The sequence below is a fragment of the Siphateles boraxobius genome, unplaced genomic scaffold (genome assembly GCF_051911475.1).
Source record: "Siphateles boraxobius isolate OS27281-9 unplaced genomic scaffold, OSU_SipBor_1 29, whole genome shotgun sequence".
In the NCBI taxonomy this organism is placed as follows: domain Eukaryota; kingdom Metazoa; phylum Chordata; class Actinopteri; order Cypriniformes; family Leuciscidae; genus Siphateles; species Siphateles boraxobius.
Window position 1 is genome coordinate 3,484,888 of NW_027508908.1, and position 15,128 is coordinate 3,500,015.

Here is a 15,128-nt window from a genome sequence, read left to right on the forward strand (position 1 = left end):
AGTAGGTGTATCTCACCTGATGAGAGATGGTTCCTGGCTCCTTGGACTTGCTAATAAAGCTGGAGATGGATAAGTTCAGGTCTATGCTGCTGCTGTCAGCTGTCGAACTTATTCCCGAGTCAGAGTCTTGCTTCTTCACATACCTAGGCTTCACTGGGCTTTGTTTCTCCACCATTGCGAGTTTGTCCTTTTCCTCAGCCTTCTCTACTTCTATCACTGGAGGTACTTCTGTCACTGGCTCCGCTTGTTTAGTGGGCTCAGTTGAAGTCTCCATTGAAGCCGTGTCAGAAGCAGGCACTTCCTTTATGAGCTCACCGTTGCCCACCACCTCCTTTTTCTCCTCCAGTTTCTCTCCATCAGGTTTGGCTGGTTGCTCCACCCTCTGGACTATCGTGTCAGCAGGAGTCTCTGGAAAAACAACCTCTGCTTCTACAGCCTTTTCTTCAGCTTCAGGTTCTTGAGACTCTTCCGCAGCTTGTTCCTTGGATCCAGGTACTGTTACATCCCGGATGTGGTTCTCGTCCACCTTCAGAGGTTCTTCTTCCTTCTTTTTTCCAGCTATAAGATTATCATCTGGTAGCTTAGGTGTGGCGAGGTCCTCGATCTTTTCAGGAACAGACTCCAAGGTGGACGGCGACTGGGGAAGCTTCTCGTCTTCAGAGCTGCCGACGCTAGCGTCAGATGGTGCGCGCTTGTGTCCGCGAAGCTGAGGGTAAGATCATTTTAAACAAGTTAATGGTTGATGATGCAGCAAAGATTTACAACTAATACAATTAATTTAGGTTTAATCTTTCTCTGAAAAGTGTTCTAAATTGGTTGTCAGTCCTTATAATCTCTCACCAGGTTTCCTTCATGATCTTCTTCCTCCTCTTCCTCCTTCAGCTCCTCTACCTCCTCTGTGACCTCCGCCTTGGCCTCGGCGATGAGCTCCCGCAGGGGTCGGCTGTCAGTTACACTACTCACGAACGGGTGCTGCACAGATGAAGATGAACTACTATTACTACAATATACATATTAAAATTACACATGCACATATTATTAAGATACTATTCATTTTAACATTCACAAAAAGCAGTCAGAATACTCTGTTCCAGATAAATTCTTGGAAAATTTAGCATCTTAAATCTGATTTCAGGAAAATAATATATATATATATATATATATATATTAATATTAATATATTAATTTTTATAATGTGTATATATGTATACACACACATACAAAATCATCTTTTGGAAAATGATCTTAATGCCTTAATTTAAAGAAACGAGGAAAAATCCAACCTTTAAGGACACCAATTTTCTTTGTGAATGAATAATGTATCATAAATAAATAAATGTTCTTCCTTAAAATACAGGGTGCATAAGTCAGGACACGGCAAGTCTATATTAAATTCCCATAGAGGCAGGCAGATTTTTATTTTTAAAGGCCAGTTATTTCATGGATCCAGGATACTATGCATCCTGATAAAGTTCCCTTGGCCTTTGGAATTAAAATATCCCCACATCATCACATTCCCTTCACCATACCTAGAGATTGGCATGGGGTATTTTCCATAAGATCATCTCTCAATGCAAATCAAACCAGCTATTAGTCTACATGAAAGTGCCCCATGCCAATCTCTAGGTATGGTGAAGGTTATGTGATGATGTGGGGATTTTTTAATTCCAAAGGCCAAGGTGAACTTTATCAGGATGCATATTATCCTGGATCCATGAAATAACTGGCCTTTAAAAATAAAAAAGCTTTCAAAATACCCTGTATTTTAAGGAAGAACATTTATTTATTTAAGGTTGGATTTTTCGTCATTTTTTTAATTAAGGCATTAAGATCAATTTCCAAAAGATGATTTTTTATTCCTCTTTTTAGTCAACTTTAGCATGGGTGTATTCACTTATGCTGAGCACTGTATACATGTACGTATAAGAAGTGTCTGTGTTATGTTAATGTCCCTCCCCCTAATATATTTTGAATTAGCATATTTCAATTTTGGCCAATACCGATAAGCTGACAACCAATATATGGTTGATATTAAAATTGTACTAATACTGCACTATACTGACTAAATAAATGTAACACAATATAAAAAATGATATCAAACACTGCAAATGCCACAAGTGAAATAACATAATTATATTGTACAGTATAAAAAATGGATATTAATGTGAGTTTTGCTTATAAGATTAAATTGAACAGTTTTATTAAATTATTAGTGCTTTCAAAAATCTCCAGAAACAAATTCAGTCAAGTATGTAAAATAAAATAAAACAATGAGAAAATACATAATTTTGTTTTGAAGGAATGAAGGAAGGAAGAAAACAGTGGTAAAAAGTAAATAACTAACACCAGATATACACAAATATATTTTACATAAATCAAACTTCATCTCATAACATTTTGAAACCTGTTAAAATAAAATAAATTACAATAAACAACAGCGCGATTAAATTATTAGTTTTCAAATATTAACTTAATAAAGGTAAAATATAAATGTTAACATAAGTGGAAATGAGCCTGCAAAACTAGATTTCCAATAAAATAATAAAATAAAATTTCTAATACTGACTGATAACTGATATGGTACTGTCTGATATTTTGTGCATCACTATTTGGCTAAGAGAAAATTAAGCATAATTTAAGTCCTTTAATATTTATTGCATTGCACACAAAAATTGCAGTAAGCCAACTGTTCGACAGAAAAGAGGAAAACGAGCACATCAATGCCCCATGAGGATGCCAGTCTCCAGTTCTTACCTTTCTTGGCTTTGAAACCTGCTGTAGACAGTCAATGGCAGGTCTGAGAATGTGCAGCCTCTTTGATATTATCAACTTAATTGGAGGAAAACTTGAATTCTGTATTTGCAACCCCATGTTGCCTCTTCAGAGAGCAGAATCTCTCCTGAAGTGTTTAGCACGTGTGCATATGTGCGCAGTCAGTGCTAGGCTGGCCTACTTAAAGCCTCGGAAACAAAATCTCCTTTGCTGACGTCAAAGGATGAAGGCTGGTGCAGAAAGTGCCTGACACAGACAAATGAATGAACAGCTGCTGATTCATGTGGCAAGAAAGGCACCTGGACCAGCTGGTGGCCGAGCAGCAGGATGATGGCAAGCGAGGGGCTTTTACACCGAGGGGCTGCAGCAATACTGCCTCAGGTTAGGGCCAGGTTGAGTGGATATGACCTTAGATTAGAAGTGTTGAAATAAAGGTAGGAAAAAAGTCAACTCACCTGAAGAAGTTGTGCTGTGTTCCACCTGTTGTCCACGTTCTTGTCCAGTGCGTGTTTCAGGAAGTCACTGAACTCAGGAGACCTGCAGACAGATAAAGAGAAGGTCATTAACTCGAAAATAAACACATTTATTGTGAACTTATAAACCAATAACCTGTTATATTGTAACAAAAAAGCAATAAGGAAATAAACAGTTAAACAGATAAATAAACATAAAATTTATAGAATTATATTTGTTTGCAAATCTAATTTCAGGTATTTAAGCAGAAGCCCTGATATAAAATCACGCGAAAAAAAATTCTGTTATGCATTTTCGATTTTGGCACTTTGAGAAATACACACACACACACGCACACACACACGCACACACACACGCACACACACACGCACACACACACGCACACACACACGCACACACACACGCACACACACACACACACACACACACACACACACACACAGTTTTTTTTTATTCATTATATATTAAAAATACATTTTAAAATGAATCTGTACCATATTGGTTATCTATCAATTAAAAAAAATATTTTTATTGTAATTTTAATTTAATGTATATTCAATTGTGGATGCTTTCCCCTATTTTTACATTTAGATTATTTTTGCCATAATTTAACGCTCCCTTTAAGTTATTCTTTGTAATAATTTAATATTCAAAAAAAATTTTTTTTACACAAGATTTTCTTTCCAATCGATTATTTAAATTATTTAGATTTACATTTAGATTAATTTAGCTGTTTTGCTGCTCAAGAAAAATGTATTATTATTATCAATGTTGAAAACAGTTGTGCACAATTTTTTTTTTCAGGATTCTTTGATGATTAGAAAGATAAATAACATTATAATGTATTTAGTGTCACTTTTGATCAATTTAATGCATCCTCGCTGAATAAAAATATCTTTCCAAAAATGTCTTACTGACCCCAAACTTTTGAAAAGTAGTGTAGAATATTACATTATATATTTCTATTTCAGATAAATGCAGTTCTTTTGAACTTTGTATTCATCAAAGAGTCCTGAAAAATAGTTTTCAACATTGATGTTTTCAATGTTTTCAACTGGGGTAATGATGCTGAAAATTCAGCTTTGAACACAGGAATAAATTACATTTTACAGTATATTTAAATAGAATTCAGTTATTTTAAACTGTAAAAATATTTCACAATATTATTGTTATTGCTGTATTTTGGATCAAATAAATGCAGCCTTGGTGAGCCGAAGACACTTCTTTTAAAACCATTAAAAATCTTACAGATCTAAACCTTTTGAAAAGTAGTGCATGTACATTATACATATATACAAATCACATTGTTTTGTACCATTTTGAAGGCTGCTGGAGAGTAGGAGGCTCAGCTTTGGCGATCTTGAGCAGAACTCTCATCGGGTTCATCTCGTGGTTGGGCGGTTCGATCTGCGCCAGCTCGATCAGAGTGATTCCTAGAGACCAAATATCGGCCTTATAGTCATACGGCCTGTCCTTAGACGTCTCGCACATCACAACCTCTGGAGCCATCCTGCATGAAAGAGAGGGTCAGCAATGCCAATGTGTGCAAGTACAAGTGGTTTCATTTTCTGAAACTCTAACTTGCCAGTAAGGGGTTCCAATGAAAGAGTCTCTTCGCTGGACCGTCTTTGTGTTCTTGGCAGACACTCCAAAATCCGCTGAAAGATACAGAAAATGTTCTTTTTGGGAAACGTTCTGCATAAAAAGATGGCTTGTGGAACCTTTCTTCACAATAAATACCACTTGCTTTGATATTGTGTGATCTAATGCCATAAAATTCATTGGCTTAAGTGTCCATATAGTTTTATACACCAACATCACAGAATAATTTACATCTGGTCAATGGTGTAATGTTTATAAAAGCTGCGGTTTAGTCTTGACATGTAAATGACCCTCCTCAGCTCCTCTCTGTCTCTTTACCATGTTATTACGTAACTGTGAATCTGCTCATCAGCACATGGCATCTGAAATCTCCCACTGCACTGGATTATATGCAGCTGATCAGCTACAAAAACTAAAAACACTCCACCGTCACTCCGATAATAAATTCAAGATTACACATGACCTGATTAATGGTCCCCGTGGGTCCTTAAAAAAGTCTTAAATTCAGTTTTATCAAATCTAAATCCATAAAAAGCCTCAAATATCTTGTTATAAGAAGTGTTTAAAAAACGTGTTGCTGTTGCGAGTTCTACAGGATCGCAGTTTCAAGGCTGTTTGCACTCAGTGAACGCCGCACATTTGTACCAAGGAGGAAAAGCACATTTGTACTTTTGATCTACTGTCAATTAACTATGACAATGTTTACCTTCAGGAGTAAAAATTTTCATAATTCAGCTGCTTTGTATACAGGGTTCACCGGGGTAACCGCTGTTCCATAAGCACTATAGAGTTTCATAGAGTGAGTTTGCATTTTCAATCAGCCCATTTTCTGTTTTTGTTCAAATTAACAGATTATAATATATATAGTCAAACCAAAAATGTATCAGACACCAGATATAATTTCTGATTTTTTTTACTAGTGGGTGCAGGACACTATAGTTCATTTATGTAAGTGAGGATATCAAAATAAATTAAACTGTGACATTATACCCGAAAATTCGCTGTACGGTGGACTACCGGTAAAATTTATAACAATTTGGGACCAAAAATTATTCAGACATTTTGACCTGACCATGTTTTGCTTAAGTTTTTTTTTTCTTTTATTGCTAATGCGACCTTTTTACACCACAGACTGAACAAAATCAAGCATTGCTTAGTAATTGGTTGACCTAAACTGGTATTATCTAATTGTGTACTTAATTTAACTGCTGACAGATATTCAACCTAATTCATTTGTGAAGGTGTCTGAATAAATTTTGGTTTGACTGTATAAACATTTTAAATGAATTTATATTTCATTTGCACAAATATTGACACGTTATTTTTCTTTGAAAATGGTTTAAAAAATGAAATGCGAGGTTTATCATTTAAAAAAACTTCTGTTTTTGTCATTGTTTTTACAGTCATTTTACAATTTAGGATGTTACCATAGACACTGCTCTACCCTGTCCATATGGTATTCATTTGATTTGAGAAGGTCTTAAAAAAGGTCATAAAAATCCTCTAAACCCTCTCCCACATCCACTCACCCAGTTTGACGTCTCCGTCCAGTGTGAGCAGGATGTTTCCAGCCTTCAGGTCTCTGTGGATGACCTTGTTTTCATGCAGATACACTAGAGCATCCAGAGTCTGTTTACAAACCACCCTGATCTGCGGCTCCGTCAGAGGCCTTTCCAACTCTACACACATATGAAGAGGGAAATGCTTATATCCACAAACACACTCATGTCATTTATAGAGAACCAGATCATTTCACTTATTACAATAATATCTCCTGCTTTCTAACATCTGAGTTTTGAGTTGGGTAAAATTAGTTAACTAGTTTGTCATATAAGCAGATTCTTGCAACAAATTCAAAAAGATTGAGAAGTTGCCATTTCGAATCAGTCTGATGAGTTATATACTGAATGAACGCACTGAATGAGAGTGGTTACTGAACTACAATTTCTTTTCAAGTCGGTTTCAGTCCCAATGAAGCAAATTTTGTGTGCTGGAGGTCCGTGAATTGATTGAATTTGTGATCCTCCGCTAAGTTCTGTTGTCACGTTTTTCCTGCCTGCGCTAAACATGGAGCGAGAAGCAATCACATTGAGGGAACTGCTATGTAAATGAATTAAATTGCAAATTACTATGCAATATCTGGATTAAACATGCATTTATGCATTGAGTAATTTTATATAGTGGCCAAAAAGGTGGTGGTGGGGGGTACTTTCCTAAAATGAGAAAAGCTTCATAGTTTAGGCTGAAAATATCTGCTAGTAAGAAAATATAATAGAAAAAAATCTGCATTGTTTATGGCTGAAAAACTTTATATATATATATATATATATTTCAATGTGACAGGTCTACCATTCTTTAAAAAATGTCCATATTAAGGGTCATTATATATAAATGGCGTTTCAATCAAATGTGTATATTGTGATGTACTGCACAAGCATTATCAATAAACACACTACTGTTCAATAATTTGGTGTAAGATTTAAAGTGTTTGAAAAAAGTCCTTACCAATGCTGCATTTCTTTGATAAAAAATACAGTAAAAAAACAGTACTATTGTGAAATATTTTTAAAGTTTCAAATAACTGATTTATATTTGAATATATTTGGAAATGTCATTTATTCCTGTAATTCAAAGCTGAATTTTCAGCCTCATTCCTCCAGTCTTCAGTGTCACATGATCCTTCAGAAATCATATTAACATGCTGATTTGATGCTCAAGAAACATTTCCATTTGTTATCGGTGTTAAAAACAGTTGTGCTGCCTAATATTTTTGTGGAAACCTTGATACATTTTTTTCAGGATTCTTCGATATATAGAAAGTTCAAATAAAAATCTTTTGTAACGTACGTGTCTTTAATGTCAATTTTAAACAATTTAATGCATCCTTGCTGAAAAAAAATATTAATTTCTTAAAAAAAAAAAAAAATTCTTACTGACCCTAAACATTGGAACACTAGTGTGTAAATGAAAACTCAACAGGCATAATGCTACAAAACGCCTTGTTGAAGAGACATTGAATAAATCTATATATTGTCGCTCATAACATGAACAATATTGATTTTCCGGTGAGAATAATCAAAGCACAGTTAAAGTTCACATTCGCCTTTAACAATGAAATGTGTTTTTGAGTAATGGAAAGCAACTGTCCGTCGTAAGTGACCTTTTCCTAATGCAGCCTTGCATGTCAAATGCTTTGTGTGAACTCACCGAGCATGACCGCATCGACGGCCCCACCGGCGCAGAACTCGATCAGGATCTGCACACAGAAACATGGTGAACATGAAACCGGGTGAACTTTACAAAAACACAATTACACCGTTTTACAAAAGCAGCCATTGATCGGCATATACTGCCTTTATTTCTCAATGTTCAGTCAGGCACAATGGCAGCATTATGTTCTGTAGACGAATCTGTTTATCCTTTTGTCATGAACACACCTACATGAACCTGCAGGCACTGGTTTAAAAAACAAACAAAAAAAAACAGACTGCACCCATTCATAAAACCATTGTTCATTCAACTCACTCAAAAGAAAAATCTAGAACACTCATTCAGTTTTAGTGACGGAACAACCTCCACAAACACAGTAGAATCTGTTGCACATCGATGGATAAAACCAGAATTACAGTACAACAACATCCAAACCAGGAAATACTTCTCACGTAATTAACTTTACGAAACAGTTCACTTGGCAGGGCCGTGATAAGTCAACAGCGCTGCGTTGCAGGGCCATGATTGGTCAAATACGCTCCTGAGTCTTGAGGGCTTTTCTTGCTCCTCAAAATGGTGACTGACATAAGAGGATCGAGCTAGAGAGGCCTGCATGAGCACGAGGAAGGATGAAGGCTTTCTACACATTAGCACAGTGTTGGAATTGAGTACTTCTGTGCTAATAGGATCAGCGTTTCCGTGAACACCAGGCGGATGGAGGGGTCACGGCTGGGGCTAGTCATCTGGGGAGGGTGGACATGTATTGGAAGAGACTGTTTACTTAGTCAATACTGAACGACAATAGTGTCTCCTGAAGTCAGGAGTGCCGCCACAAAAACGATATTATATTTTAGGCGAGAGAACTGGTGCTGAAATTTAATACACCACTGTTTAAATGTTTGGGGACAGTAAGATATTTTTTTTTGTTTGAATTTTTTTTATTATTTTAGTCAGCAAGGATGTTTTCTAAAGTGATCTAAAGTGAGAGTAAAGACATTGATAATACATAATATTTCCATTTCAAATAAATGCTGCTCATTCGTACAATCAAACTTTCTCAAATTATGCTGTCCTCACTGACAGCACAAAGTTCACTCAATCAGCGCAGTTCTTTTTAATGAATCACATGAATCATCAGCTTGTCATAGTTTAGCTGTCAGCTGTTAAATTTAAGTACACAATTAGATAATACCAATTTAGGTCAACCAATTACTAAGCAATGCTTAATTTTGTTCAGTCTGTGGTGTAAAAAGGTCGCTTAGCAATAAAAGAAAAAACACTTTAGCAAAACATGGTTAATTCAATGTGTCTGAATAATTTTTGGTCCCAATCTTAGTTTAAATCAGTCTAAAACTGCATGGTTTGCTTCCTCTCTGACCTCAGGTTATGATGTTAGACTCAAAATGAGCAAAACTATTTGGATAAAAGTGCCAATGGCTTCAAATAAGAAACACATGAAGCTTTAAAACGGTGTTGAGGCCCGTTCACAGCAAGAATGCGAACTATAAAGATAACTATAACGATCAGCATCCACACCAGCAGACAGTGTGATTCTGTGTATTATAAGCACACGCTTTAAATGCTCGTGTTCTTAAAGCAGGACGGATTCTGATTGGCTGTCAATGCTGTTATTGTTCCATCAGCTGAAAAAAAAAAATCATTCTGAAAGTGATTCCAATGATATTGTTTCTCAATTCCGTTATAGTTATAGTTGTGGTGTGAACTCTGCTAATCTTTTATATTTAGAATGATTTTTAGAACTATATCTCTATCGTTGTCGTCCTTGGTGTGAACAGGTCTTTAAAGTCCGAACCCTACGCTATTGTGTACACACAGATACAGCACTGAGAACAGTCACTGTTATTCGTGCTCTTGAACGCTGTTGTACTGTGGGTGAGATGTTGGTTTTGACCAGTGGCTATGATAACACAATAGCCCACACAGTGCTGTCATTCAGTCCCAGAACTACAATGGCCATACTCAACAACGCACAAGATGAGGCTTCCTTTCCAACTCTAAAGTGTAGGATTCTGTCTATTTCCATTGATTCCACAGTCTGGATAACAGAATGCACTATTAATCCTCATATATTCCATTTAGAAACCTTAATTAGTATTTTGGACAAACTTTAAAACTGTCTGAATTCAATGCATATCGCAATATATTAAATTGAGTGGCATCTGAAATTTAAGTTATCAAAGCTTTGCTTCAAATACATGGAGGAAACTACTTCACACAGACTACTAAATGGCATTGTTGATACCAATGTGTTATTTATCCTGTTTAAGCTGCAAATGGCTGATGAATAATCCAGTTCAAACATTCCATGAATCACAGCCGAATCAAAGCGCTCCTACATAAGGAAAAGGGTGAGGCCGATATCAGTCCATTTCCTGGTGTACGGCAGGATAAGAGTAAAATATGGACACCTCTTCCAGTACAGTACACAATGAGGCAGAAGAAGAACAGTAGAGGTAAAATAACAGTTAACACTCTCTGTGAGAAAATGCAACATTATTCTGATGAGAGGTTTTCTAGTAAATCTCAAAAAAAAACTTTCAAAGAACATGTTTAGGTCATATTCACTCCAAAATCTAGAGAGAAAAAAAATTATAAACCATATTTCGCCTAAAACGGGCTTGATATGACAGCCATTTTATTGCATTATGACATTGACAAATAAGCACTATTTTAATTATAGTTTAAGTACTTTACTGTTCAAAAGTTTGAGGTCAGTAAATAAACAAGTTTTTTATAAAAATTTATAATTTTATTAAGCAAGGATGCATTAAATGGATCAAATGTGACAGTAAAGACATGTGTGTAACAAAATGTTTCTTTTTCAAATAAATGCTGCTCATTTGAAATTTCTATAACTGTATTTTTGATGGAAAAAAAGTGGAGCATGAGACAAAAAAACACTTAAAATCTTGTCAACCCCAAACTATTGAATGGTAGTGTATACTTTCTGTACATCCTGGTAGTATTTTTGTACAGCCATACATTTATGAAGATTTAAATCACTGTATTAAAACATTTATAGTAATACAGTAAAAAAAAAATTGTACTCAAGCAATGAGAATCCCCTTTGAGAATAAATAGGGATTAATCCCTGAAAAATTATTAAAAAAAAAAAAAAATGTCCGGGCGCATTACTGGGATTTTTAAATTCCTTCTATTTGTTGTCTTTCTAATTTAGTGTGAAATATAAAAGAGCACATGTACTGTTTGATTTTCATAAAGCCTTTGAACCTCTGGTAAGTTTCTAATGTCCGTACTGAAGTGAAGCTGGACTGAAGTGACCTGGAAGCTGAGCCACCTCAACCTTGTGCAGGAAGGAAATGGTTTGAGTCAACGTAGTGAAAAATACATTGTGGAGCAAAGAGGACACTGACAACACGCCAACAGAGCAGGTTACTTTTGGTATGAAACTAAATTTCAAATGTTGACATTTTAAAAAAAACACATCAAACAATAAATACGGTTTTGTGACTCTTTAATGTGTTGTGACAGATCGCTGTAGTGCCACAGTTCGGCATGTGAACCGATCATCTCTTCCTACTCATTAGCACTAAATAAACACAAATGAACATCAGAAAGTATATTTCCACAGCGGAAAGACATCAATACACACCGTTTTTCAATTCCACCGACAAAATTGTGGATTCGGCGTTATGATTAGTCAGATAGCCTGTCAATTAAACTCCCAGCGAAGGGTGAATTATGAGGCATATTAACATTTAAACATGGGTCAATTATTGTTTTTTTTTAAGTTAGATTCCAAAATTGTGCCGTGGAAAAGAAATCAGGAATAAAATCTGTTAAAGTAAACATATAAAGTCATGAAAAATAAAACAAATCCACTCACCCACAGTTTGCTCTCATAGTAAAACGCGTCAAGCAGCTTGACGATATTGTGATGATCACATGATGCCAAAATGTCGATCTCCACCATGTAGTCCTCCAGCTCATCTTCAGTTTTGGTGTCAATCACTTTTGCAGCAGCACAAATGCCCGTCTGCTTGTTCTGAGCCTGAATAAAAAGGAAGTTAAAGTTAAAAAAAAAATGCATTTTCACACATCCCTCTAAATAAAATTAGTCTAATGAACCATTGCATGCTATAACTTAAAAAATTGGTTAAACTTTATTGTACACGTTGTGATGCTAAACTACTACTACTATGCCAAACTATTACAAATCAGACACGATGTTTGAGGGATGACATACATGAATACATGAGCAGACTACGAATGATTCAACACAATCTCTTTTAACAACCAGTAAATGGAGGTAAAAAGTATTAATTAGACCCATGGAGTCAGCGTGATCCAGTCCAGCATTCAACAGAAATCACATTCAGTGTCATTCATACTGAGTCTTTCTGCAGTGCAGAGCAATGAAGGTCACAGAACAAATCCACCCAACACACAGCTTTTGTAAACAGTGGTAATTACGGTATTTAGAATCCAGCGTGATTCAGAAGTGAAAAATTAACCAGGTCAAAGACTGCTGGTTTATTGCAAGACTATCTTGAATAATAAAATCTGCAGTGGTTTTTATTGTATTTGGTCACTAAGTGTGATGCAGTTCCAGTTGTATTTGACATTATAACTCACACTTTTCATTTTTAAACCTTTAGCTTAGATTTCAATGAGGAAATAAAATCATTAGGTTACACTTTATTTTATAAGACTATTTTACATTATTTTACACTGTCCTTGTTACATTACTGTAGTAATAACTATACATTACAAGTAACCAACCCCTATTCCTAACCCTATTGTAAGTACATGTAATTAATTAGTATTACTTGGTACCTAAATGTACAATTACACTGTGACGCGGACACCTTAAAGTGTAACCCTTTATTTTAATGTGACGTAGTTGCGTTGCATTTTAATATTAATTAACTACATGTAGCCTACTTACTTTAGAGCTACAGTTAGGGTTAGTTACATGCAAGTATGCATAATTTACTGTTGTAACTATAGTAAGTACATGTAGTAATGTTTAACTACGTCACCTTAAAATAAAGTGTTACCGATTAGCATTACAAATAAAAAAATACAATGTTAATTAATACAACTACACAAAAATAGTATAAAACTGAAAAGTATAAATTCTAATAAAAAGTGTTTATATTTTAAGCAAATATTATGTTAAGAAAAGTCAGACAGTTTTTAACAGTTCTCAAATGATTACAGCCACAGGAAACATGCTTGAAAACAGTCATACTTTCTAATTCTGTTCAGAAGCTCCCAACAGAACACAAAGCCACACTGATGAAAATCGACAAATACCAATGTCCTGAAAACCCCAGACCCTCCATCCAACAGATCATTAGACCATTACAAACCATCAAACTTGATGAAACCGTGAGAAAGTTCTAATGTCATTGTTTTGACTGTATAGACTAGAGGAAATGGCCTTAAACTTAATCTCCAAATCACCCTATCCCACTAACCAACTAAACAACATTAAGCCTTTAGACAGAGCAAAGAAGAGGAATAATCGAGCAGACTGGACACTACAGGCTGAGGTCATGTGAATGACAATGGCTGAATCCCAAATCACCCGCTATACCATCAAATAGGGCATTATTTGATGGGACAGCCATTTGTAGTGGTGTCCGAAACCATAGTGAACATTATTGAGTGCACTCATTCAATCCCACATTGCATTGCAACAATAAGTGTACAGCCGATGTACACTCAACAACAACAACGCCTGTCCGAATTCACTCACTCGTTTCCATGCACTCCTTCAAGTAAATTAGAGTTTACGTATTAATGGACTAACACTAGGAATAGTGATTGAGGGTTTGGGGACGATTTTGGATTCAGCCGATGACAGGGGTGTGTGCTTGATGATGTCATGTGCGTGGTGACCTTTAAGAGTTCAGAAACGTTTTGCATTTTCATATTAATTTGTGTACAAGATTGAACAGACAGATAGATAAACATACAGACAGATTTTAGACAGACATATATTAGACATACAGACATACAGATAGATATTAGACAGACAGACAGAAATTAGACATACAGACAGACAGATATTAGACAGACTGATCAGACATAGAGACATATAGATAGATATCATTATAAGAAAAGTACTAGGCAAATAATCCCATATATAAACTTTTGCAGCAAGACAAGATCAGATAATTTCAATGTGTTTATTTTACCTTGAACACCTTTCCAAAGGCTCCATCCCCCAGTTCTCCCACAATCTCCCATATTTCCTCCGGATTTGTGTCCCTGTGCACGTGCTCATATTGTTTTTTCTTCTTCTCTGCGCCCAATTTAAAGATTTTTCGCAAATTAAAGAAGGACATAGCCAGATCTCACACGCGCTTCTCTCTGGTTGGTTGACAAAGAAGGATTTCTTTCAATTAATGTCTTGACCGGCGTAAAGCAATGCAATTGTTATTGCATTCCCATTGTTCAATCTCTTGTCTAATCAGCAAATAGTCTGAGTGTTGACATGTTTGTCTTTGCACGGGATGATTGAAAAACTTGATATGTTAAACTAGAAGACATATAGGGATCATCATGTCAATGCAATAATGCTCAGACAAAGAAAAACTGAGTCTTGATTCTAGTTATTCTTGGAGGTCAAGTGAATCATATTTTCAAAATAAAAATAAAGCATTAAAATCTACAGTGTGCAAAAGTGCGAAGGCGATCTTGAGTTGAAGAATTCCTCCGTCTAGCTCTTTAGTCATGAGGTTGTTGTTCTTCCGAGTTTCAAACATCTGATCCGTAAAAACATCTAGTTTTTTCTTTTTCTCTTTAAATAAAGTCTGACAAGAGGCTTACAAAATGTTTATATATCCAGTTCTATAGATAGCACATCCTCCGGTCCTTGATTAAAAGCGAAACAGCTCCAAACGCATGATAAAGGGCACAATAGTTTTTGTTTGAAGAAACTATGCACCTCCTGCGTGTGCGTGATCCGCGCGCCTCCTCTAATCTAGCGGATTTGTTGTCGCTGTGCGCGTTCACGAGGAGAGGCTCGTTCTTCGCCTGATTCACGCGTTCTTCGCCTGCGCTTTACTGTCGCCTGC

The 15,128-nt window shown here is 35.8% G+C and overlaps 1 protein-coding gene across 1 annotated transcript in view; it reads right to left on the reverse strand.

Annotated features, from left to right (window-relative positions):
* Positions 1–15,089, reverse strand: part of slkb (STE20-like kinase b) — a 28,601-nt gene extending 13,512 nt beyond the window's left edge. The window contains exons 1-9 of the mRNA XM_077246153.1: positions 14,247–15,089; positions 11,927–12,091; positions 8,056–8,104; positions 6,378–6,527; positions 4,832–4,904; positions 4,562–4,756; positions 3,228–3,309; positions 841–972; positions 17–706 (exon numbers count right to left, since the gene is read on the reverse strand). Coding sequence (XP_077102268.1) covers positions 17–706; positions 841–972; positions 3,228–3,309; positions 4,562–4,756; positions 4,832–4,904; positions 6,378–6,527; positions 8,056–8,104; positions 11,927–12,091; positions 14,247–14,396 — 1,686 coding nt within the window. The 5' untranslated portion in view covers positions 14,397–15,089. The remainder of the gene's footprint in view (positions 1–16; positions 707–840; positions 973–3,227; positions 3,310–4,561; positions 4,757–4,831; positions 4,905–6,377; positions 6,528–8,055; positions 8,105–11,926; positions 12,092–14,246) is intronic.
* Between the last annotated feature and the right edge of the window lie 39 nt (positions 15,090–15,128).